The sequence below is a fragment of the Gekko japonicus genome, unplaced genomic scaffold (assembly GCF_001447785.1).
Source record: "Gekko japonicus isolate JY-2015 unplaced genomic scaffold, Gekko_japonicus_V1.1 scaffold242, whole genome shotgun sequence".
Taxonomy (NCBI): domain Eukaryota; kingdom Metazoa; phylum Chordata; class Lepidosauria; order Squamata; family Gekkonidae; genus Gekko; species Gekko japonicus.
The window spans coordinates 1,237,774-1,264,329 of NW_015159717.1; the positions used below are offsets into that span (position 1 = coordinate 1,237,774).

Here is a 26,556-nt window from a genome sequence, read left to right on the forward strand (position 1 = left end):
CCCCGGAACTCCCCTGAGAGGGAGACCCGGAGCAACCGGTGGTCCCGCTGGCACTGGCCTCATCGGTGGCGGCAGACCCGGTCCCGGCGGACCCCCCGGCATCGGCTGTTGCGCAGGTCCTATTTGCTGCGGAGGTCCGGCCGGTGGCTGGGCAGGCACCTGCGGCGCGGGAACTCCCGGTACTTGTAGCGGAGGTCCCGTCGGCGGCTGAGCAGGCACCTGCGGTGCGGGAACTCCCGGTGCAGGGACAACTTGTTGCTGCGCGGCGTGTGCGTCAAGGAAATTAGCCATTCTAACGTCCATCATTCCCGGCAGAGCTTCCATTACATCCTGGAATGCCCTCAACAAGTCCCTCACCGAGTATTCCAGTTCCTCCAGTCGTTCCCCGGTGGTTTCCTCAGGGATCGGTTCTCGACGTTGATAGTCCGGGGGTGGGTCATAGTCTTCTTCCGTTTGGAAGCCCCCGGCTCCCTCCGAATCCTCTACGTGGCCTCGCGGCCCCGATGGCTCGAACATCCACTCCTCGAGGTCTTGCTTGGAACTCCCCTTCTCCGAGGTAGCCCCCGGCTCTGGGAACAATCCCTTGTCAAACAGACTTTCACGTAATCCGCTCCCTCGACGGGAGTACACCTCTCGGGTGCCCTGAGTGTTGTACATAGTCCAGTCATCCTGCTGTTGAGTCTTCCGCGGACCCCAGTGCGAAGGGGTCGGAGGCGGCCAAGACAGATGTGCAGGCAAGCGGGGAATCGTTCCCCCCACGGCACCCTCCAGCGAGGCCGCAGTCGTGAACACCAAAGGAGCGGAGGTATGTGGGACCGATCCTGAGTCCCCCTCCGTTTTAGGTAGGTCTCCCTCAGCTCCGCTCATGATCTTGCCAGAGTCGGAACGATAGGAGAAAGGGAGTTCTAACAATATGTTGGATCCCCAAGCATCGAGAATAAATCCACGTTTTCAAGAAAAGCAAAATTTATTTCAAAGCGTTGAAGAGATACTCAAACACGTTCTTTGTTAGAACTGGGGATACACAGGTAGGTCAAGCATAATAAAGGAAATTCAAACAGATACATATCCAATGAATAACATTCCCGCTGGCGGGCTAATGAAACGGTTGCGCGCCCAGTCCATGGGAACCAGGCAGAACATCAGACAAAACACAGGTGCAGTTCTCATGAGAAAAGCAATAGGCAAGCATTACAGCATCTTCTCCCCCACACATCCTCCAGCAGTTATCTTATGCATTCCAACACAGGAGCAGGATGGTAGAAAACAAGCCGGGTGCAACAGGGTAAGGATATGTACACAGAGGTCACACAAAACAGAATGGCAGCTTGCTGACACATAGTTAGGCATTATGCAGATCCTGCAGTGAAGGGCACTGAAACTACTTTAATCTAAAATCTGCTAATATTTAAGTACTTGATGCAAATATATATTAGAATTGATACAAATATATATTAGAATTTTAGGATATTTTAGCATATTTGTTCCACCAAACTCAGAAGGATATTTTTGAGAATTCATGCCTAGGATTGGATTGATAGGTTCAGAGGAAACAAAAGGTAATCAGACCTTTTTAAAATCCACTCACATATTAGTCATATGATTTAGCAATAACCTTTTAAAACTGGTCTTTATTAACAAAAAGGCCTGTATCAGTGATAATATTACTTTACATAGAGAGTGATTAAAATGTGGAATTTGATGCCAGAGGATGTAGTGATTGCTACAGGAATAAACAGCTTTAAAAGGGGATTAGGTAGATTCATGGAGGATAAGTTTGTCAGTGGCTACTAGCCATGTTGGCTGAGAGGAACCTCCACATTCAAAGGCACTAAGCCTCTGAATCCCAGAGCCAGGAGGCAATATCAGGGGAAGGCCTTGGCCTCTCTATGCCCTGTTGTTGGCCATCTAGAGGAACTGGTTGGCTACTGTGTGAGATAGGATGCTGGAATAGATGGACCATTGGTCTGATCCAGCAGGGCTTTTGTTATGTTCCTAATAAACATGATTTTTAGCATGACACTCAGTAAACACACAAATTATTCTTTTGAACTGCTATGCCTTTTTTATTTTGTTATTATTTACATTATTTATAGACTGCATTTCTCACTGAGACTCAGGGTAGATTATGTAGTGTAAGTCAAATACAAATAAGAGGATGGCACTTCCAATAAATAGTGTAGTAGGATTTGGATTATAGAATTCTGGATCCAACCAGAAATCTGCAACAGATCTCAAACACCTAACAAAGCATAAACATGACATGTTAAATGATGCAGAAATTACATGGTAGGAGCATCCTTAAAGAACAGACAGATCCTTAAAGAATAGACAGAACTTTCTGAACAAGTTCATTACAGTACAGCCCAATTACCTGTGCAAAAAAGCCTTCCTGTACAACCTAGCTTTGCATAGTTTGTAGAAAACCAGAAACCTAACCTCATCAAGAAGACCATTCCATAAGGTGGGGGCCACAATAGAAAATACTAATAATACAAGTTTTTTTCTTGTGAATTATTGTATCCCAGAATGGATATACTATTAATGCTCATTGTTTCCTTTTGTAAGAAAGAGTTCAGTGCTTACTGCGTAAGAGTGCTTTGTGTCATTGCTGCTTAATGTTTTGCTTTCAGTATAAAGTGAATGCAAGCTGTAAAAAGACAAGAGTATCCATCTAACTCTGTATTGTAAGGAATATTAAGGAGACTATTTTCTAGAGATAATTTTGAAGTAATTTCAAAATTCAGTTCCACCATGAGCTGCTTCTGAGGGTCAATATACCATGCAGCACAGAGGAAGAAGGCTGCAACAGGGAGGGGGTATTGAGTAAAATTGCCCTTCTTCATTCTTCCTTGTGGAAAGTGGGGAAGATTCTCTTATGTGAACTCTTTCCATTCATGAAGAATAATACTTGTTAGTTCCATTAAACAAAGTTTGAGTCCAGTGGCACCTTTAAGACCAACAAAGTTTTATTCAAAGTGTAAGCTTCCTTGAGGAGATTTTGTTCCATTTCTTTGAAGAGGTGTGTTTTGCACATGAAAGCTTACACTTGGAATAAAACTTTGTTGATCTTAAAGTGCTCCTGGACTCAAACTTTGTTCCTTCCATTCTTGTAAATTCGGATTCAACCTATATTTTGCAGTAGTTTCATTGTGCAGATGCAATATGAAGATGGACTGTGACTGTTAATATTACTGGCACAAAGAAGGCTTCTTCTGAGTTGAGGTTTCCCTGTAGGGGTCAAAGAAAGCAAAAATCCCTTCTTCAGCAAAAATGCTCTTCTTAGGCTCAAAAGAGTGAGAGAAGTATCTCCAGGGTGAATACACTAGAGATAAACACTTTCCACTTCTCCTGCTTGGAATGCAATGATGAAACTATTTTAGTCTTCCTGTTCCCTTTGCTTTCTTAGAGTCTTCATGCTCATGTGAATGCATACTTCTCTTAGGCTTCAGTCATTATGCAGCCTAAACTTTCTTTTCTCTCTCTCACATTGAGCCACTAGCATATGCATGCTTTCTTTGGATCAGATCAGATCAGGTAGGAGGCCACCAGCACACATGCCAGACCAGTTTGCTTGGCATGCAGCTCTGGCCAAGCTATTGGAGATGTTTGCAGCACCACTAGTGCCAGAGACATGGAAGAAAACAATTGGCGTGGTTTATGCCTCCTGGACGTATGCAGCCACCAGTGGGTACTGATACAAGGCCCCGAGGGAGCTCAGCTTGCTGCCGGTCTGTCTGGCCAAGTACAACCCTCATCTCTTCCATCACTCCTTTGTTTGTCAGCACATCAGCATCATCACAGTTGCATTGTTTTGGCACTTTGGTGACAAAGGTTGCCTTCTGGGTCAGATATGGATAGCTAAGAATCTAGCACCAACTCTCACTATAGATTAGTGCAGGAGGATACAAATTGTTGAACTTGTTTTCCATAAAGCCTCACTGTTTTCCTGTTATAATGCACATTTGGCAAACTTGGTAGGACTTATTTCCAAATTTTGGTAGAGATAGGTTTTAAAATGTAGCAGCAATATTGGGCAAGTTCACACAGGAAAGCCAAGTATATCCCCTCCCCTAATCCCTTTTATTTATAGAATTGCATAAAGAAAAGTCATTGGGAATGCTGCTAGATATGGAGATAGCAGATGGCCATTGCAATTATTATGGTGACTATGCAGTGGCTATGATAATGCATGTTTTGATAGCATGTGTTGCAAGCACTGAGCTATGCATAATGACAGCCCAGTTCACAGTTAGTTTTCTCCATGTGAACACATTTCCAGAAAGGATTTTTGTGTGGAGGGCAAAACTGGCCAGATTACTCAAGTAAATCAGCCCATAGTCTTGACAGAATTTGTAAGTTTGTCACCATATTCCAAATGAAAAGGAAAGTAACTTTTGAGTTCCTTAGTTATGTCTTACAGTCTTGATTTTGTGATGCTAGCTTGTATTCAGTGTTCCCTCTAAGCTGAGTTAGTGTGAGCTAGCTCACAGTTTTTTAGCCTCCAGCTCACACATTTTCGTCTTAGGAAGGATGGCTCCAGAGCAAACTGATTTATGCAGTAGCCAAATCACTTGCTCACAACTTTGATGCCAGTAGCTCACAAAGTAGAATTTTTGCTCACAAGACTCCACAGCTTAGAGGAAGCATTGCATGTATCCAGTGACACATGAATGTGCATAGAGTTCTCCTGTGTACTCTCCCTTCTTGCACTGACCCCTGGAGAGGTCAATCCTGGGGCTGTAGGACCTGCATCGAGGAGCAAGTTGGGGGAAGAGGAAGAAACCATCAGTCACTGTCTTTCATCACTAGAGTTGTGCTGCCCATTCTCCCTCCTCACTGCAGCCTTCCTGCCGGCATGGCTGCTGTTCAGTGCGGCCCCCATATCCCCCAGAACAATCTTTCCAGGAGTTGGAAGGGGCTGCAGGAATGGAGGAAAATGCAGGAAAATCAGTGTTTTCTGAATGCTTAATTGGATACAAGGCATTATAGATTATAAATAAACTCAAGGAAGTAGACGAAGACTGCCAAATGTGGTTTCACAGTATATTTTCTATGGAGTTGTACAGTTCAGAATTAATGTAAGATCTTCCTTAAATGATTCTGCACAAGCCTTAGGCAGATGCAATAGTAGTAATTATAAATAACTGTTCCTATACTGATAAATTACATTGGAGGCCTTCAAACAGAACACCCATTTGTCCAGGATATGCTAGCTCTGGATTTCCTGCACTGAGCAGGGGATTGGACTCGATGACTCGGAAAGCCCCTTCTGCGATACTTAAATGGAAAATGTACTATATTATCTATCTGGAGTGAAAAACAGCCAATTGAATTGTAATGTGGGGATGGTAACTGGGAAGTGGATTCATCTGGTAGTGAAACCTAGTGGCCTTGTTCAAATTTTCCTTCCATCTCCATATGTTCAGCAGGGATTGAGATTGCATCTTTCTTCCCCAGCTACATCTGTTGTACCACCAAAACCACCAGGAATCTATGCATAGAGATAATTTTTGAATAGGGTGTACACATTCCTCAAATGCACAACTGGACCCAGGATTTTTTGTAGGGGGGAGGGGGAATTGCCTGCCTGAATAGGGATTATACATGTTGCATCTTGCTAGCGTGCATTCTGTGCAACTGTTTTCCTCCATGTCTGGGGTGTCAGTGGTAGGAATATACACTTCCTGGGTATTATTGAATGACCAACTACCACATTAGTGAATGGCTGGGTATTATTGAATGATCAACTACCGCATTAGTGAATGGTCTCTGTGTTTTTCTTGATTAGATTTGGAATTTCAAATCTAATAAATCCTATCTATATATCTAATACTTATTTCTGCAGATTGGGGGCACATGGAGGGAAAAGTGCTTATTCTGCATATGTGTGCAACTCCCCAGAAGTGCAGAAGAATCTAAAAACTGTAAAAAATATATGGAGGAGGTTAAAAATGCCCAAAAAGTAAATCGGCATTCACTGCGTGTGTGCAGGAAATGGACTTACCAAGGCAGAGGACGAGGAGCCTTCTCTCCCCCTCCCTCCCCCTCCTGTAGTTCTGATTGTGTTGAATCCTCCCCCATGGTGATGCATCCTCCACCGGACATTCAGTCCTCCAGCAGCTGACAACAGCACCTACCTTGCGATTTTTAAAGTGCTTTAGCAAACTGCAGCAGCTTTCAGTTCTCTTCACTCTGCTCAGTCAGCTCTTTCTGCTTTCCATGCAATTGCAAGAAGAAAGTGCACACTTACTCCAAAAAAGGGGGGGGGGAAGCCGGCAGAAAATAAACATGTCTTTGATTCCGCCCTCCTGAGCAGGCAAGAGAAGTTCCCAGTGCCTCGGCTCTTCCCTCTTTCCCCACCTTCTCCCAGCCAATTAGCTTACAGTTTACTGTTACAGAGAAAAGAAAAAACAGAGTGGGCAGGGATGAAAACTTTTTCTTCTCTAGAGAATGTAGGAGCATGAGTCTGTGCAGGATTTTGCCTAGAGATGTGTGGGCTTGGCCAATTCTTTCCCAGAAATGCCAATAGGGTGGGATGACAACATTTTGTTGTGGGTCCCCTCTTGGGTGTGTGTGTGTGTGTGTGTGTGTGTATATATATAAAAAAATCCCAACGTATTGTCACTTTCCAGCTCTCCCATTGGCTGTGCTGTGTGCTCCATCAACCATTGGTCTATCAACCACCACTCAAGAGTACTCGTGTGCCATTGGCTGGGTCCACTCCTCTCCCACAGCAACTACTGGCTCGGCCACTGTTCCGTCAGAATAAATTGCCAAAATGGCTGTCTCTCCTGACAAAGATGCTTGTACTGCTTGGCTCCTCTGTGGCTGGCTGGCTACTGAGGTGGGCCAGCAGCCATCAAACCATTTTCTTCTTCTCCTGCTGTGTGGCTCACTTTCCCCTCAGTGGCTGTTGCTAGGCAACCAAGCTTGGTTCTGTCAGTAAAAAGGCAAAGACAGGAGGCCCTTTTCAGGCCTCCTTTGGCCTTTGTGGAGAACTCATTGGGGCCAGTCCTGACTAGGGTTGCCAGCTCCACATTGGGAAATTCCTGGATATTTTGTGATGGGGTCTACGGAAGCCAGAGTTTGGGGAGGGGAGAGACCTCAGCTGAATAGAATGCCATAGAGTTCACCCTCCAAATCAGTTATTTTCTCCAGGAGGAGAGAGAGAACTGTTGTCTGGAGTTCAGTTATGATACCAGGCAATACCACAGCCAATGTAGCAGTTAGCGTTTCAGAGCAGGGTCTGCCAGAACCAGGTTCTTGCTGTGAATCCTGAGTAGGTGATTTTGGACCAGTCACAGACTTTCAGCCTAACCTACCTCACAGGGTTGTTGTGCAGATCAAAAGAGGAAGAGGAGACTGATGTAAGCTGCTTTGGTCCACACTGCAGAGAAAAACTGTACTTTTCCTCTTGGGAAACTATTGTTGTCAGTCTCCAGGTGAGCAAAAACAACAAAGGACAATGGAGTAAGAGAGCTGCTGTAACCAAATATGTTAAACTCCGAAAATGGGCTGCATCTCAGAGACTCCCAAATCGTTTAAAAGTTCCACCAGTAAGAATTCACAAATATTACTCTATTGAAAACAATATAACACTGTAGTCAAATACAACATCAGTACCAATGAACTCACAAAAATTTCAAGAGTCCAGTTGCCAACTAACCAAATAGGATGTAGTTAAGCAATCAAACTAACCAATAGCTGAGACATCCTATAAACTTGGGAACAATATCACTAAAAAATTAAAATTACAGTAACAATGCAGAGTAATTACATTCAGAAAAAAACAGTAACCATGAGGAGTAATTACATTCAGAGATAACAGTAACAGCAATACAAGGTCCCAGGATAGTTCCCTTGTTTCCATAAGAGTTCTTCTTCAGTTGCTGTGAAACAAAAATGTGAAAACAAAACATACAGTAAAATACAATGGGTATCCTGCTCATGCTTACAAAATTAAAAATTTAAACACTCTGCAATGCAATGCAATTGTAATGGAACCTCAGAGAGGTACAATGCCATAGACTCCACCCTCCAAACCAGCTGTTTCCTCCTGGGGAACGATTGTTGTCTATCTCCAGGTGAGGGCTGGGGATCACTCAGAATTACAACTGTTCTTCAGATGGCAGAGATCAGTTCCCTTGGAGAAAACGGTGGACTCTTTGTCATTATACCCTGCTGAGGTCACCACAGCAAGTTGATGCTGAGTTCCCAAGGACGGGGCACTCTCCCAGAGCCTCTTTCTATAGCTCGTTGTATTTATTTAGTGAATTATTTAGTGAACTATTCCTAGTGAATTAATAAATTCTCTGCCTTGATCAGGGACACCAAGCAGCTAATAGATTTAAAACATACATAATAAGAATACCTCTTAAAAACTGTTAAAACCAAGCAAAATCACATCATTAAATCAGTTAAAAAGTTAGTAAAATACAGATACAGAAGCGAAATAACAATAATTAAAACATAGGGCTGGAAGGAGGGATTACTGAGGGAGCACTAAACAAAACAAGAAAGTCTTTACCTTCTGGTGGAAGACTGCAACAAAAGGGGACAGACATATATCTCTGTGGAGAGAGTTCCAGGGTTTTGGTTCCATGACCACGAAGGCCCCCTTCTGGGTTTCCACCCACCTAATCTCAGAAGGCGGGGGTATCTCAAGCAGGGCCTTAGAAAATTACTGTAGCATGTTTGCAGGTTAATAAGGGAATAGGCAGTCCTGCATACAATCTATTCATAACATTTGTAGAAGTTAGCTCTAGTCCATGAAAGCTTACGCTGAAATAAAGTTTTGTTTATTTTTAAAATGCTCTTGTTTGTTTTTGCTTCCACATCTATTACATATTACCCTTTTGGAATTATAACACTGACTGTTTTCAGTATTTTGAGGCTGGAGCTCTTTGCTTTTTAATGTTTAGAATAACAGCTGTTCATCAGTTTTTTCTGCTGTATATCCCGTTCTCGAAGTTTTAACTTTATTAGAGTAATAATAGGTTGTGTGAGATTTTGTTGCATTGAGGATTTCTAGTCTGGTTTCTTTTCACTGGTCATCTTCTTAAAAGGATTTTGTTTCATAACCTTCAGTACTTCAGTTATGAAACTTCAGGTTATGTGAAGCATCTCTGCAAGCTGCTCAAAATATTACATTTCAGTGTGTACACTTATTTCCAGAATGTCTTATTCCTTATTTTAATAATAGCATTAGTAACTATAATATCACTGTCCCTTTAAGAAAACAGTACATACCATAACTTAGTATAACTTGCAGTGCAAATCTCTGTACAGTTATTTCTGTCCAAGGCCATGGACTACAGATTTTTGGAGTAACTCTGCATAGAACTGCACTCTTAGAAATATACTAATAACTTAAAGAAATTCCAGTGTATGAAACATAAACTCACTCTTTAGCTCATCTTAATGACAGTTTTCTGAGGATTATTTATAATAATAGTAGTAATAAAATAAGCATTAGTGGCACTGTTAATAATGAGAAGTAAGATTGAGTGAGTGAAACTTGCCTGTGATTATATAGTGAGTTTGTGAATGAGTAAGTAGTCTGTACTCTGAAATATATTTTTGATTATACGTTTTGGGAAGAACAAGTATACATTTCCTCTAAAATTCTTAAATGTTATGCATTTTTAAATCATTCTTGATCTAACCATATGTGCTTAAAAAACCTGTGGAATATGTTGTACACATGAAGCATTAATTTTGCATCTCTAGGGAGATGTCGGTTGAACTTCTGAGTTGTGGCACATGTGGAAATTGTAAAAGCTTCTACCTAATCCTTTCCCAGTATTATAGTTGTTCACATGCTCTGTATGCTGTTCATTGAGATTTGGATTTTGTATAAATTGCAAATAGCCACTCTAAAATGATGTCAGTTGAAGGTCAACAGTGGCTTATACTACAGTAAAATTTTTAACCCAAATAACTTCTCTTAGGACCTAATATTTTTAAAGGCTCAGTTGGTGCATATATATTTCAAATAAAGGGGAGGGGTCAACTGGCTTTAATTACTACCATGATTACTAAATAAATTCAACAGCACTTTTTAAGTATGCTTTATGGAATAATTGTAATGAAATCCAGTGCCTCAAATCAGGCATTCCACAGATGTTGAACTATTTACATATTCTAAGGTCTTTTCAGGTATGCCAAATAGTATGACTTTGTAAATTAAACAATAGAAAAATGATACACACCCCTAAAAAAAAACAGCCTGATGAAGACTGAGTATGCTGTAGAAGACCTGAAATGTTAAAACTAGCTGAGAATTCAGTAAATGAAAGAAAATTGGAGGGGGAAATTAGCCTGATCAAGCTCTTGGGAGTTGACAGATTCATAGAGGGGGAAATTTTGGACATGAGGGTTTCAAAACTGTTTCTCTTCCCTTGATTCCTCATGGGATCCCAGTTTGTGCATTTATAAAGCATACATGTTGACCACATTATTATTGTTATTGGTTTACTTTTGATTTGAGGTGGATTCAGCATACCTTTTTGCTTCCTATTTACAGGGGTCATTTCGTAGAAAAAGAGCTAGGGGAACTCATTAGCATAACTCATTAGCATATGCCACACCCCCTGACATCAGGGGCCCGGCGGTGAACCTGCAAGGCCAGTGGGAGTGTGAGGAAGCCCCGCCAAGGCCCTCCCTGGCCCCAGGCAGGCAGGGGTGGGGAGAGGCGGGGAGGAAGCAACTTACCCTCCCTCTTCTCCTGCCTCCTCCTGGCTGAATGAGGGCTGGAAGCAGGGGGCGGGGCTTCGTCATGTGCCTCGCCCCCTGCACCTCACCCGGGGGAACTGCGTTCCCCCGCGTTCCCCCCCCCGAAATGACCTCTGCCTATTTAACAATTGCCTTATACTAGTACTAATCTTTGCCTGATAGCTATTCATATATGGTTCTTCCCAGAATTGGAAGCTTGGTGGGTGGGGCTTTTTATTGTGATTTTTGTGCAGTAGCATATGTATACTAATGCATACCTTGCAGTGCACTAAAAATGCTGATGCCTAGAGTTTGGGATCCTGAAGAACCTAGCTTCCTGGTTTGTGAAGTAGTTGTTTTATCATCAAAAAGAAAGTCATAAGGTAATATGTGAATGAGTGTACAGATGCAGTTGCCACATTCATCATAAGAAAGGAAGGGCCTGATAAAGGAAAAGAGATAGGAAGTCACATGTATGAGGAAAAGTGCAAGATCTCTGTCTAGTTGAGACCAAATATCACAGTTTTGGTCTGTCTGTAATAATGCACAAATTTGAATCCCTTCCGCTGCCACAATAAAACAAAACCTGGAAGTGGAATTCTAAAGCAGTGTACATGACATGCTACAAAATGTAAATGTAATCATTGGCTACAGATTGTTCAAAAGCCTTTATTTTTGTTTGTAAGCATATTTAGGTGTGTGCATAAATTATTGGCTTGGTCATTTCTGAAATGGGGAACTGAAGTTTAGCGTGATTGGGATGGAGTTTATGTTTTTAACTGAAAAGAAACACTGTATTTAAGTCATTATATCCTTTAGTGCTAATCACTATTGCATCTCTTCCCTCTTGGAGGTGTACTTTTAAGGAGCGTCCCCTATTTTGATGCAGTGCAACCCAAATCCAAATGAGGATTTTAAAGTATGATTCTAGAAAATATATTATCACATTGAAGTTCTCAGCAGAATTTATAAGGCACAATACCATTAAAATTATTGCAAGAAAGAGTTTTGTATTCATGCATTTGTCAATGACTAACAGATTTCTTAGTAATGTGAAATGCTATTATATTTTGCTGAAGTAGCTATGGTAAACTTAATTCTATATGGCAGCAAGTCTGTAACCTTTGTGACTGAAAGAGATATCACTGACAGTTTAGACCAAAATGTTCTAAGCTTCTTAAATACTTTAAAGGTTTATTTAGAGTATAAAACAACATATATGCTAGTTTTTCTTGTGGCTACTTGGTAAAAATGTATGTATTTATACAAATGAATATCAAAGAGAAATTAGGAATTGCTTTTGAATTAAAGTACTGCTCATTCAAATACAGAAGAATGTATTTAAGTAAGTTGTGGCCATTTTTGACATGAAGAGTTTTCTTTTTATATGTTGGATTGTTTTCTTATGCACGGATGGCATTAAGTTTTTATAATGTATGTTTTCAGCTTAGTATGATGTTTAGCCTTTGACCCAAGCACTTTCTTGCAATAAACAGTTTGTTGATGAGAGCAGCTGCTAGGAAGATTGTTTCCAGACTGTTCTCATAGAACCAAGTGAGAAAAAGTAAGCCAACAGTGTACCTTACGAAGGCCGGGCATTGCAGAACCATTATTTTATATTAACATCTGCTTCTTGGTAAATGGACTATGTTGTGATTCAGTGTAGAATAAAATACTTTTGTATCTTCACACATAAGCTCCTGTAAAAAAACCCTTCCTAATTGCCAAGAATCTGAAGCAGAGTGTATGTCAGTGTGTGGCTGGAGAAGAACTGAGGTTCTCTTGCCTGCCTTAGCCAGGTTCCCCAGGATGTGGAATGTGCAGCTTGCTCTTTTGTTCATTGCTATTTCCCATTGATTAACAGTTCATAGTAGTAATATAATATGTTGCAGAGTAAGGCTAAAAGCATACGGACTGTGAAGAGTTTGCTGTACTGGATACATGATCATGTTTTAACCCTGTGAATGTTTGAAAGGTAATCTTCTACCCTGGTAACTACATATTTTTGCCCACCTTTTAATTTTATTAGTTTTGCTTTTTTTCGGTTCAACATAAGCTTGCCCATTAATCTTGTTTAAAAGAGGGTTTTATGAAAATATTAGAACCCAAATGTATATGTAGGCTAGCTGTCTCCTTAAGAAGAGAACAGCCTCAGCTTCCTTGTTCATCTGTAGGTGCTATTTAATTTTTTGTGCTAACTTTAAATGGCTGCTGTTTCTTATTGTGTTGGAAATAAAATAACTGCAGGGCAACCTTGTCTCCTACTTACAAAGTTGGGCTCTGTTTGTTTTAAACAAGCTCTTGGCCAGAAGTGATTCTTCCTTTCTATTTCTTTTTCATATGAGGCCAGCAACCACCTTTTCTCATATCAAGATGCCACTGTCTTATCTTTATCAATAAAGAACTTTACCCCCAACTTATGGCAACCCCTCATAGGGTTTTCAAGGCAAGAGACCAAAATAAATGGTTTTCCATTGCCTTCTTCTGTGGTGCAACTTGTACCAGGCTTTGATTGCTACAGTTTTAGAAAATAGTTTGTTTCTCTTAGATTAGAAGAATGACATGAAAGGTCTCCAAAGGTCATTTCGCAGTTTCACTCTTATATGTCCAAGTGTAGCAAAACAGGGAACCAGAATATGTACAGAATTTATTTTTTTTCATGATATATAATACTGATCCAAAATAAAGGTCTTTTGTTCTAACTAAAGGCATTATTAATACATTTCTGTCTTCTACGTTTGAAGAAAAGTGAGCAAACATTTTGCTTGTGAAAACAAGGTATACAAAGAACAGCTTCTCTGTATGCAAGTGTGACATCTATAAAATCAACCATTTTAGAAATTAGTTTTACAGACAGACAACCTTTATTGGCATGTAAGAGATAAGATAACATTAAAATTTAGGAATACATCAAAGGTATGGCTGTTGACCAGCCAACAAAAAGAACTGATCAATTAATAGTTTCCCTGGTTCGAATTACAGATTGAAGAAAACAAGCAACATTAAAAATTATAGAAGTGTTTTGCCCAGAGAGTAGCAACTGGACCTTGATACTCTCAGGAAGACCACGCCATGTAGAAATAAGGGTGTCCAGAAATTTTCCTCAAATCTTAGTATAAAATGGAAAATTTAAAAGAATATGGGAAACGGATTTGATAGCACCCTGACCGCAGGGGCATTGCCTAAGTTCATAGGGGAGTTTTTGGCATCTTCCAGAGAAGGTGGCTGATGGCAATACATTAAATCTGGCTAACATAAATACCCTTCTTTGATGATCAGTTAGAGAACAAAATAAGTAGCTGTCTGGCCCAGTGTCTGGGATAATCCCAGATGAACTGGGGAACAGGTTTTCCTGGCTGCCTCAGTCAGGCGCTGAAACTGAATATCTAGAAGCCTGTGTTTAATTGTATAAAATATTGTAGAGGCAGATGATAAGTAAAGCGGGTCTAGATGTATTCCTAAGGACCTAATTTTTTTTGGATTAATTTCAGCCAATTAGGTTCATAATGATCTGTCAGCATTAAAAAGGTAAAGGAATTCAGGTCAGAATTAAACAGAAGGTGCAGCCAGAATTTGATGGTCAGAAGCCAGGCCCGAGTTTCCAGCAGCATCTGGCCGGTTTCAAGACAGATCGCAGCATATGGGACACAATTAGGGAGTCCAAGGATTTTCCGCAAAAAAAAAAAAAAAAAGGATTGTAAACCCTCTGCTGATTGGTTAATTGCGCCATATAGAAATTGTGAACTAGATTTTTCATTGAAGGCTTTTAAGGCGATTGGGACATATCTATTGCCTCTCAAGTAGAAAAAGTGGGCGATGACCTCAGCACTATTTCTTGCTATAGTAGCACATTTGCAGTGAGTAACCCAGCTCCCATTGTAGTAGAAACTGATCCCCAAGTATTTAAATGATTTGACCTGCTCAATGGGATTTCCCTGGATTGTCCATGTGAACTGTTTCCAGTATTTAGAAAAAACTAGGATCTTTGTTTTCCCATAATTCAAAGTTAACCTGTTGTTGTTACAGTAGGTCAAGCATTGGTGTAAAAGACGCCTCAGTCTGATTCGAGAACATGAGTGTAAAACAGCGTCATCTGCATATAAAAGAACTGGGATATGGCGTTGGCCAATTTTGGGAACATGTCCATCAATTTCAAACAATGATGGAGCCAGGTCGTTTAGAAATATTAAAAAGTGAAGGGGCAAGGATGCAACCCTGTTTTACACCTTTGCGAATAGGGATTTTGGGGGTTAGATTTCCCTGTAGATTGAATTAACTTGACAACTGGTATGTGTATATAGTTTTTTTTAATTAAAAAAAGCAGTCTGGGATCTATATTCATTCTAGCCATCTTGTCCCATAAGAGGTCTCTTGGGATTGAATCAAACATCGCCTTAAGTTCTAAAAAGTCAGCGAAAAGCTTATTGCCTGCTTTCCCACTGTATTTAGTAACAAGGTGTGATAGTACTGCACAGTGGTCCAGAGTGGATTTTCCCCGACGAAACCCTATTTGTTCTGGTCCTAGAATGTTATGGTCAGTCATCCATCCATCTAGTTTAATTAGAAGGTGTTTGGCATAAAGGTTTGCCAGCTACTGATAAAAGGCTGATCGGTCTATAATTTTTGAGAGAGGAAGGATCACCCTTTTAAAAAATAGGACAGTTATTGCGTTTGTCCATGACTTTGGCATTATTCCAGTGTTATAGAAATTAGTTATTCAGACTAGTCCTTCTCTGCCTTTGTATGGTGTTCAGCCAGAAATCAGCAAGTTGTAACAAACCTAGGGTCCTACTGATTGAGTTTAAAATAAATTCTATATGTTGGCTACGTTTTATAGATTCTTCCCAGTGTCCTGAAATCTTAAGTGTGTTGGCTATGGCAGGGATGTACTAAATATGTTAACTGAATATTGTTAGCCGAATTGCTTTATTTACAGCATTTGGCAATTTATAAATGGATTCGTGCCAGTTTATACCAAGGTCCTGTTCCCACCAAGGTTTACCAGTAACGGATTCGAGGCGGTTGTGGTTTAAAATAGATGTCTTTTACTTGAAAATATATCTCATACAAACAATACTGATGCACTCACACATTCAATCAAGTTCCTAAGAATTACAGTATTAAAATAAGCACTGTTGCATTAGCAGGTAGGGGTGATGATGGGCGATACTTACCTGTCTTGCAGCTTGGTTGTCCCAATGAAGAATGGATGGGAAGAAATAGAAAATAAAGGGATCCACACTACCAGAACTTAGCCGGACTGTGTGGAGGTCTCTTGACTGCAGATCAAGAGATCAAAGTAGAGGCAAGGGGCTCAAGGGGATTAAAAGCAGCTAGGGGGTGTTGTGAGGACTGCTAGCTAGGAAGGGCCAAGTGAATGGCCCTTTCCTTTTATAGTGGGTCCATTAGATGAAGAAGGGCACTTCAAAGTCCCTTAAGGCGGCAAAGAAGGGGAAGGGAGTGGTGCCTGCACTGGGTGATGCCCCTAAAGTGCCTCCCGCTCCTATGGCAGTATCGATATCGGAGGCCCAACTCCCTCCACCGATACCGACCATCCAACTATTGGATTCCCCCATCCAACAAGTGGAGCGTCCTTACTCCGACATTGAGACGTTAGAGCTCCTAAGTCACCAAATGGGTGCTGAGCCTTCTCCCTCTCCTTCTACTTGGTCGGAATCGATGATATCGGAGGCTCCCGATGTCGAAACATGTCGGTACCAACACGCTTCTTGCAGTACGCAATGTCATCCTCCGCGTCTCCATGTCCAATCTGTCAATATCGACGACCGAGACTACAAGGACGGTTCTCACAGACAGACTATTGCTTTGTCTCCCAGACATCCACGGTCCAGAAGTCAATACCCCCGAGTCTTCCTGCCCCCTCCACCACCAATATCTTGGGATCAACGACAGTTGAGGTACCTGTACGGGGCTTATCCACCATCCATGCCGTGGTTGACTCCGGTGGGCTATTCTGATTGGGATCGCTATTTGTCCCACTCTGTTCATAGATCGAGGTCGCCCCACAAGTCGAGACCTTCGGCATCTCTGTCTTGTCCTCCTGCAGACGATCCTTCCCACCATAGTCTGGAACCAAGTCATCCTCCCAACCCTCAGATCACTCCAACCCCTGTCGTTCCACCAAAACCTATAGCTTGTCAAGGGGACACTTCGGTCCAAATACCACACCAAGACTCCTCTGACTCCATGGAAGAAGACTTGGATACGGAAGCATCTGAGGCTCATACCTCTACTGACCATAACTGTCCCAACCATGATGTCGCTGAGGACCTACCCATATCCCCATCCAACAACCTTACGTCATACACAGATTTAGTCAAAAGAATGGCTCACTCTTTAGGCCTCTCTGTCATCCAGCGACATCCGCAGGCAACAGATGCCGTTTTTTATATAGTCCAGCTTGATACATCCTCCACCTTGGCATTGCCTATGTCTTCAGTCCTTTTGCAGGCAGCAAAGGCTCCATGGCTAAAACCCTCATCAGCCCCAGTGTCTACGAGACGACTGGACCACATGTATAGGGTCCAAGAGGCAGATGCCGAATTCCTATTCTCGCACCCTCAGCCAAACTTGATAGTGATAACATCTTCCTCTAAATCCAAGGGGACACACTCCACACCTTCTAACAAGGAAGGTAAGAAATTGGATGCCTTTGGCAGACGCTTGTACTCCACAGGAGCATTGGGAGTCAAGGCCACTAACTACCTGGCCTGCATGAATAGGTATCAATATACTCTCCGAACTTGTGACGCACCTCCTAGAAGACAAACTCCAGGCAGCCAGAGTCATCCAAAAGGAAGGCATAGTGTTGGCAAAACAACAGCTCAACACTACTAAGCATGTCCTCGAGGCATCCTCCAGAACGATGGCCTCTGAAATAGCTCTCAGGAGACATTCTTTGCTCCGCAATACTAATCTGCCCATGGATATGAGATCTTATGTGGAAGACTTTCCATTTGATGGCCTGGGACTTTTCAATGCCACTACTGATTCTACTTTACAGGAATTAGATAAAAGCATAAAAGCTTCTCGAGCTCTAGAAGTGTCATCCTCTGCGAGGCAACAATACCATCCCCGCACCTGGTCGAGGTCCTGGCAGAGGCGTACCCCAAATCGTCAGTCTCCGGACACACAATGGAGACTGCGAACATCTTCGGGAGGCCAAAAGCCCGCCTTCCAGAAACCAAGATTCGGTTCCAGGCAACAATCTTCCCGCACCAAACATACCAAACCCTCCAAGCAGGGTTTTTGACTTCCCAGTCACCAAGTCAGCTCAAACCCGTCTGTCACCTTTTCTTCAAACTTGGCGTCACATCACCTCGGATGAGTGGCTGTTGTCCATCTTGACCCAAGGCTACCAAATCCAGTTCCACCAGAACCCCAATACTCCTGTCGTTGTCTCCACGCCCCCTTCCCCACCTCTCCTGGAAGAGGTGTCCGTCCTTCTGCAGAAGGGAGCCATTAAACGTGTACCACCACACCTCCACGGGACGGGATTTTATTCCCGATACTTCACAGTCCCGAAGCGAGATAGAGGTGTTTGACCCCTATTAGATCTAAGGGAACTGAACCGTTTTGTGACCTACCACCGCTTCCGCATGGTGTCCCTACAACAGATCATGCCATTGCTTCGGAGACACGTCTGGATGGCCACCCTTGACCTCCAAGACGCGTACTTCCACCTTACCAACTACCGCTCCCACCGCCAATACCTACGCTTTGCGATTGGTCAACAGCATTACCAGTATACGGCCCTTCCATTCGGCCTGTCCAGCGCCCCAAGACTCTTCGCAAAGACTATGATTGTGGTTGCAGCTTTCTTCCGTCTCCGGGGTGTCTCAATCTACCCATATATCGACGATTGGCTTCTGGTAGCGCCTTCCAAGAACGCCCTGATCGCAAACGTCACAGAGACTCTGGCACTATTGGAGAATCTGGGCCTCCAAGTCAATCAACAAGTCTCAATTGTGCCCGGTCCAGAGAATACAGTACATCGGCGCTATACTGGATTCCATGACATGCATGGCTTACCTGCCCCACGACAGGGCGGCAGATATCATTTCCTTAGCCACCGTCATCCGTACCCAAGCCTCCGTCACTGCCTTCCAAATTCAGAGGCTGCTTGGCCTGATGGCTGCAACTAGTCAAGACACACAAGACCCGGTAGCCGTGGATTCTTCTTGGCTGCCTGCAATGATATGAGGATATTGGACAGTTTCCATAACTTGCTAAGATCCTTGTCAGTCATCTTAGGAAATCTCTGTAGTTTCCGCATAAGCGCTTCCTCAATTGCTGTCGATGCCCCGTAGTGGATGTCAAGCCTTGTCCACACCTCCTGTAGGGCTGTTGCAGGATCCAATGCATGTGCGGAAGCAAGGGTTTCAGCCTCTTCGGAGGAGTCTGGTCCTAGGCATGCTATCAGTTGGGTCAGCTCCTCTTCTGGGGGTAAGCCTAGGTTCCAGACGACCCTTTGAAAGGTTTGCTTCCAAAACAGGTAATGCTCTGGCAGTTCTGAGAACTTCTTCACCCCTCTTGCAGTTAGATCTGGTTTGATCCATGGAGGCGCTCTATGAGGTGGCTCGACCATAGGCTTCCTTTCTGATGCTGGATCCCTGTAGGCAGGCTGCTGATGGGTAAGTGGCAGACCATCGACCGAGTAGACCGGATGAAGCACTGTTTACAGGGGTTGGTTCCAGTCTTTTGCCGTCTGCGCTGTCCAGCTCCAATTAGGCGCTGCTGGTGGTAAGAACACTGGGGCTGTAGATACATGGGGCACTGTTGTAGGCATGGGAACAGTGTTAGTAAAGACAAGAGTTGTGGACGCCAAAGAGGTTGTTGCAGGCACTGTGGTCATTGGGCGATGCATGGGTACAGGAACTAGAGTGCCTTGGCCTTGGGAAAGCACCTGCATGGTTCTCGCAGCTCCTTGCTGGTTCTGGTGTCCAACCTGTCCAGAGTTCATGACTGGTCTGAATTCCGGGGCACTAGGGTTGGAGACCCGACTGGTGCCTATTGTTGCTGGAACAACTAATGTTGGAGCGAGGATTGACATAGGATTTGCAGATGACAGAGGAAAGGCTGCAGGCGTATGGCCTGACACTGCAGAGGGAAGATGAACCACAGGTAATGCAGGCATGGATCCTGCTGTCACGGTCGTGGGCACCAGCAGTGCCATCAGCGCATCTGTCAACAGGACTGATACAGGAGCATAAGTTGTGGAGGTCATGGGTATGTGTGCTGGCGCAGCTGGCTGGAGCGCTGAAGGTGTTTGGCTCTGATTGGAAGTTGTGTGCGATGGCACTGTGTTCCACTACGTAGGACAGAACTCTTTGGCAGTGTGCTGGGAGGCATGCATGCAGCCGGCAGCTTGTAATTAGTTTACTGGAGAGAGCAGACAGAGGAAAGGTATCCTTTCAACCTTTATCATGCACATTAGAAACAGCTTTGATGCTTTTTTCCTTTAAGAGCTGGAGACTGGGAGGGGAAACTGTATCATCCCTCTTTTCTCACTGTCCTGTCCAGCGCTGAGCCAATGCTTTCTAGGTATGAGTCAACACACAACCACTGAGGAGAGCTTAAATCATCTTTATTTAACTTCACACGCATTCAGAAGATCATTTACTCACGATCAAGCTGATAGCTGGGTAGAGAAGTTACATCTTTGTGATCTAGGTCAATTCTATGGGCGTGGTGAGAAAAGAGATGAGCTTCCCTCACTTGCAGTAAGTGAAGGACAAAGAAACGGAAAAGAACAATTAAACTCCTATCTTTGCGCCTCTGAGCTCAGGAAATTACTCTTAATGAGCCAGTCAGGGGGAAGCTTCTGGGACCCCAACTGAGAACTACAATTCCCAGGGGCAACTACTCTTAAAGATACACAGCAGTTTTACTAAACTACAGTTAACGCTGTCTGGGGGCAGCACAGTGTTCATGTGCAAGTAATCATGTTCCTCTTTGTGCCACCACTCCAAGTTAAAATCCAGCTTCCCACGTTACCAGTGACTTGGGAAGCACTAGTAAGGGCTGCTTCTGAGCAAGTACAAAGGGCAGAGTTTCACATTTACTTCAGCCCTTCCTCTGTGTTTTCATATTTGAGCATGAGTGCCTAAGGCATGCGAGGAGTTTGAACCACAGTCTGCTGTCTAACAGGAATATTTTATTTCTACAAATTAATCTAGAACACAAAACAGGGAAAATAATTTACACCTACTGGTTTACAGATCTAAGGAAAATGACAGGAAAATATAACACTATGGTAAGAACATAAGAGAACATAAGAGACGCCAATGTTGGATCAGGCCAAAGGCCCATCCAGTCCAACACTCTGTGTCACACAGTGGCCAGAAATACCAGTGCCATCAGGAGGTCCAGCAGTGGGGCAAGGACATTAGAAGCCCTCCCACTGTTGACCCCCCCAAGCACCAAGAAGACAGAGCATCACTTGCCCCAGAGCCCCTAGCTATACCTTGTGGCTAATAGCCACTGATGGACCTCTGCTCCATATGCTTATCTAATTCCCTTTTGAAGCCATCCATGCTTGTAGCACCCACCACTTCCTGTGGCAGTGAATTCCAAGTGTTAATCACTCTTTGGGTGAAGAAGGACGTCCTCTTTCCTCATAGGGAAAGTGTTCCAACCCTTTTATCATTCGAGTTGCCCTTTTCTGCACTTTTTCCAAAGCTATAATATCCTTTTTAAGGTGTGGTGCCCAGAACTGCACACAGTATTCCAAATGAGGTCTCACCATTGATTTATATAGGGGCATTATTATATTGGCTGATCTGTTTTCAATACCCTTCCTAATAATCCCCAGCATAGCATTGGCCTTCTTTATTGCAGTCACACACTGTCTCGACATTTTCAGTGAGTTATCCACTACAACTCCAAGATCTCTCTCTTGCTCAGTCTCTGCCAGTTCAGACCCCATCAATGTGTATTTATATTTAGGATTTTTGGCTCCAATGTGCATCACCTTGCACTTGGTCACATTGAACCCCATTTGCCATGTTGACGCCCACTCGCCCATCTTTGACAGATCCCTTTGGAGTGCCTCACAATCCTCACTGGTTTTCACCACCCTGAACAACTTTGTATCATCTGCAAATTTAGCCACTTCACTGCTTACTCCCATCTCCAAATCATTAATGAACAAGTTAAAAAGCAGTGGACCAAGTACTGATCCCTGCGGTACCCCACTGCTTACCACCCTCCACTGAGAAAATTGCCCACCTACACTCACTCTCTGTTTTCTATGAACTAGCCAGTTTTTGATCCATAAAAGGACTTGTCCTTTTATCCCATGATTTTTGAGCTTACTTATGAGCCTTTGATGAGGAACTTTATCAAAAGCTTTCTGGAAGTCAAGGTAAATAATATCTATTGGATCCCCCTTGTCCACATGTTTGTTCACCCCCTCAAAGAACACTAATAGGTTAGTGAGACAAGATCTTCCCTTACAGAACCCATGTTGAGTCTGCCTCAATAGGTTTTGTTCATCTATGTGCCTACTAATTCTTTCCTTAATAATGGTTTCCACCAATTTACCCGGTATCGACGTCAGACTGACTGGCCTGTAATTTCCCGGATCTCCTCTGGAACCCTTTTTAAAGATGGGAGTGACATTAGCTACCTTCCAATCCTACTTACCAATGCAGAATATTTACCTCTGATATCCCCCCCCCACCCATTAAACAAATGCACTTTCTGACCTCCACCTACTCCATGCATGGGAATCTGACTCCCAGCATTTTCCAACTTTTAAAACAGATATTTCCAACCTTTTAAACCAGTCCTGCCTTTGCTGGCAGGAAGCCTCTTACCCAATCCAGATTTAGGGAATGTGCCTCCATGTGGGAAAGTGAACCCTGATCTCCCAGTCAACCCAGGGCACACATCCCACACATCTCAATATCTAGTTTATGTTTTACAGCAGCTATCCATCTTGCACTTCCTGACAGGTAGAGCAAATAGTTGTCTCTGCAAAAATGCATCTCTGCTCTCTGATCTCATGGTGTCTTCTATGCCTGTCTTCCCTTGGAGGGGCTGTGGCTCAGTGGCAGAACATCTGCTTGGCATGCAGAAGAACCCAGGTTCAATCCCCAGTATCTCCAGTTAAAAGAGCTGACAGTAGGTGATGTGAAAGACCTCTGCCAGAGACCCTGGAGAGCTGCTGCCCGTCTGAGTAGACAATATTGACTTTGATGGACCAAGGGTCTGATTCAGTATAAGACAGCTTCATGTGTTCATGTGACAATAAAGCTGCTGTCAGGATCCCAGGAATTCCCTGGTGTTCTTTAAAGCACCTTGCATCTCTGGAGCATGACACTCCTAACTTATATGTTAATTTTAGGACTGCTTGCATCCTAAGAGGACATGCTACATATGAATGTATGCTTTATCTTTGCCATTTGTCCATTCCAACCCTCCCCCCAAACAGCATTTCCCATAGGGCCCCATTCACTTGTTTGCAAGAATCAAGGTATTTTTAAACACAGGTCTTACTGCTGGTTTCAATTCTTCTTAAAAGGGCTAGATAGATACTGTTTTCATTTACCTTCAGTGTGGAACAGTTATGATTATAGATGTAACATTCTTACAAATTATGACAACAGTGGACCTAATTAAACAATGTCTATTTTAAAAGTAACACCTGAAGCAGCCCTTGTATATCAGATTTATATTGGAAACCAGGATGTGTTAAAGTGAGTATCTTCAAGTTAAGTTTCTAGAGTCAGTTTGGTGTAGTGGTTAAGAGTGGCAAGTCTCTAATCTGGAGAACCAGATTTGTTTCCCCACTCCTCCTCATGAAGCCAGCTGGGTGACTTTGGGTTAGTCACAGCTCTCTTAGAGCTCTCTCTGCCCCACCTACCTCACAGGGTGTCTGTTGTGGGGAGAGGAAGGGAAGGTGATTGTAAGCCACTTCAAGACTCCTTTGGGTAGTGAAGGGCGGGGTATAAAACCAACTTCTTCACCGCCTCCTCCTCCTTGTTTTGGAGAAAGCAGGGCTATATACATAGTATGGTGTAATGCAAGATCCTTGAGACTTGATTGTGTGTTCACTTACTCTTTGATGAAACAATCACAAGAGAATTTTTAACTTCTCCATTTCATGTGCTAAATGAAGGGGCTTCCATGTGATGGCAGCTGGTATTTACCATATCAGTGAACCTGCTTGTCCTCTAAATTCCCTTGACTCATTGAATGTCTACTATAGTCCTGTGGGAATACATTTATAAGAAATATTCACACTTGAAACCCGCATACTAAAATAACGGCCTGTAACATGTCAAAAATGAATATGGAAATTGAGTTGGTAAAAGAAGTCTAACAGAGCAAAAGCAGTCTTCAAAAGCAGGGAACTGTTGTCTCTCAGCATGGCCATACAACACTATGAATGGGAGATTGCATCCAACTGACCGTATACTAACTGTAGGCTTAATAAAGATGTGGTGGGCACAGATGGAGCTAGGAGAAATGGGTAACTCCTTTATTAAGGAACATCCTCTACTTAGAGATGCATGTCTCACAGACAGGAAAACTGTGCTTCTAAAAATCCACTTTAAAAGTGTGTGTGTGTGTGTTAATATGTGAATGTAAATTGATGCATAATATTTGAATTTTTTCAGTACAGTTTCCTGTTGCCCTCTCCTGCTTTGGTTTAATACCTGGAGTCTTAAATTGAGGCATGCTTGTTAATTTTCTACCAATCTGAGGATAGGTTGCTATTGACGAAAATGTGTATGCAGGTTTAATAGATCTTTAATAAGGTGCTTGCAAAAAGCTGACTTCCTAATCATTAATTAAAGAGAGAGATTTGGAATGATGGCACTTTCAGCTGGCTGGAGATGTATATAAAATACTGTCTGAGCAAATATATGCATCTTTGGATAATTAAACATGATTTTAATTTTAACACATAAATGTCTACAAATATTTTAGGTTTTTTCCACATGTGATGCTGGTCCCCATAGCCCTGGCCAGGGTTTTTTATATAGTAACACCTCTGTCTCACAGTTCTATTCTTTATGTAGTATTCCTGATACATTCTCAAGGGAATATAAGGTCAGATATTTTAACATTAGAAGCAACACCTTTCATTTAAGTAGCCAATAGAGGCTAACACAAAACCTTGCATACCTCTGACTATAGCCTGTAAATAGTGTTAAATTTTAAGTCCTGAAATCAAAGCAGTTAGCTGGTCTGAGTCTTGCCTGTTTTTGTTCACAGCTTCAGAAAACTCACAAATACATTTGTATGCTACATGCCTGCGAAATTTAAAGTGAAAATATTTCATGGATGTGAAGCAAAATAAATATTGTGACACAGGAGACTTGAAAGACTTTCTCCTTTATAAACAATAAGATGGGCATTTTAAGTGTTAAAATAGCTGGGAGGAAGAGCACGATTATTGGAAAACAAAAAAATACTATATGGTGTTAGGTAGTTTCTTTCAAGCTTAGAGTTAGGTTCAGTTTCGAATCTGAAAAATAAATACTGTAAATTCCTTGATGCATTTAGTGAACTGCCTCATGCCTTTTTTTTTAATAGGTAAGACCCATAATAAGTCACCACTTGGGAGAGCTTATTTAATTATTAACCCTTATTAATTACAATATATATATAAAATTTGGCCATCCTACTGAAAACAAATAATTCTGACCAAAGTAGTTTGGTTGTTGATTTAAATGTAAGCATGGACAAATTCCAAAGCAAGACGCAATTACTACTTCTCCAAGCTGCCGCCTGTTATGATAGCAGCTGCAATGAGCTATTAATATCGGCTTATATGATAGTTCTTATCTTTGGAAATTCTTTTTGTTCCAGATAAAGTAAAAGAACTTTTAATATGAGATGCTATGAATTGTGAAAAAGTGTACAGATGGCTAGTGCCATGAATCTTGAACTTTCACATTAGCTTCAAAATCAAATGAGCTAATAAGGGCATCTAGGCAAAGTCAATGGGTAATCAAGTGTTCTTTCTTAAAAATACATTAGCAAATATGGAAAGTACAAGCTTTTAGTATAGTCATCTGATTTCTTTTGTGTCCAACAGGAAGTTCACAATTCTTTTTTGGAATGGCTTGGAAGAAATGTGAATGCAGAAGGAGTAATCGACTCTAACAAAGTGTCCCTTAAGTTTGTATCATCTTGCAATGAGGAATTAAAAGTAACACCCTCACTCATTCCTGTAGTCACAGAAATGGAAGCTTTCTCTTCTGAACATTTCAGCCTGGAGATATATAAACAAAATCTACAGGCACGGAATCTTGGGAAAGTGGTCCTGTTTACTGAGGTTACGTCAACCACTATGAATCTTCTTGATGGGTGAGAAATAATGCTGGTGATAATTTCTTTATGTCAAGTAAAATATAGAAAATATATTCTATGTATGTTCCCCATTTTTCCAGTTTACTGAAAATAGGTCTGACATATAGGGAAAATGTTGGTGTTGATTTTGATATTGATGTTGATTTGCAAGGTCTGGTAAAATAGGCTAATCAAATCTTCCAACATGAATTGTCAAGTATAAAATATCTTTTCTAGCTACTAAGTTGCAGTAATAAATTTTATGTGTATGAGAAAGTGCACGCTATAGAATGTACAGTTTCTTTGTATTTTAAAGAAATACACGGGATGTATATATGTCACAGTGCAAACCTCAACAGCTAAATAATATTCCTAACAATTATGTTGTTTCTTATATCTTTTTTAACTCATGCAAGTTTGCTTTGATGGTAAGATAAAAAAGCATTCATTTTTCTCCTCAGGATGCCATTAGTAAAGGCCAGCCTCTCATTACTCCCCCAAAACATCCAGTCT

General features: G+C 42.2%; 1 protein-coding gene across 1 annotated transcript in view; it reads left to right on the plus strand.

Annotated features, from left to right (window-relative positions):
• The window catches only part of HLCS (holocarboxylase synthetase), a 203,602-nt gene that overhangs the window by 29,474 nt on the left and 147,572 nt on the right, over positions 1–26,556 (plus strand). Inside the window, exon 6 of the mRNA XM_015417941.1 lies at positions 25,790–26,061. Within this exon, the coding sequence (XP_015273427.1) occupies positions 25,790–26,061 (272 nt within the window). The remainder of the gene's footprint in view (positions 1–25,789; positions 26,062–26,556) is intronic.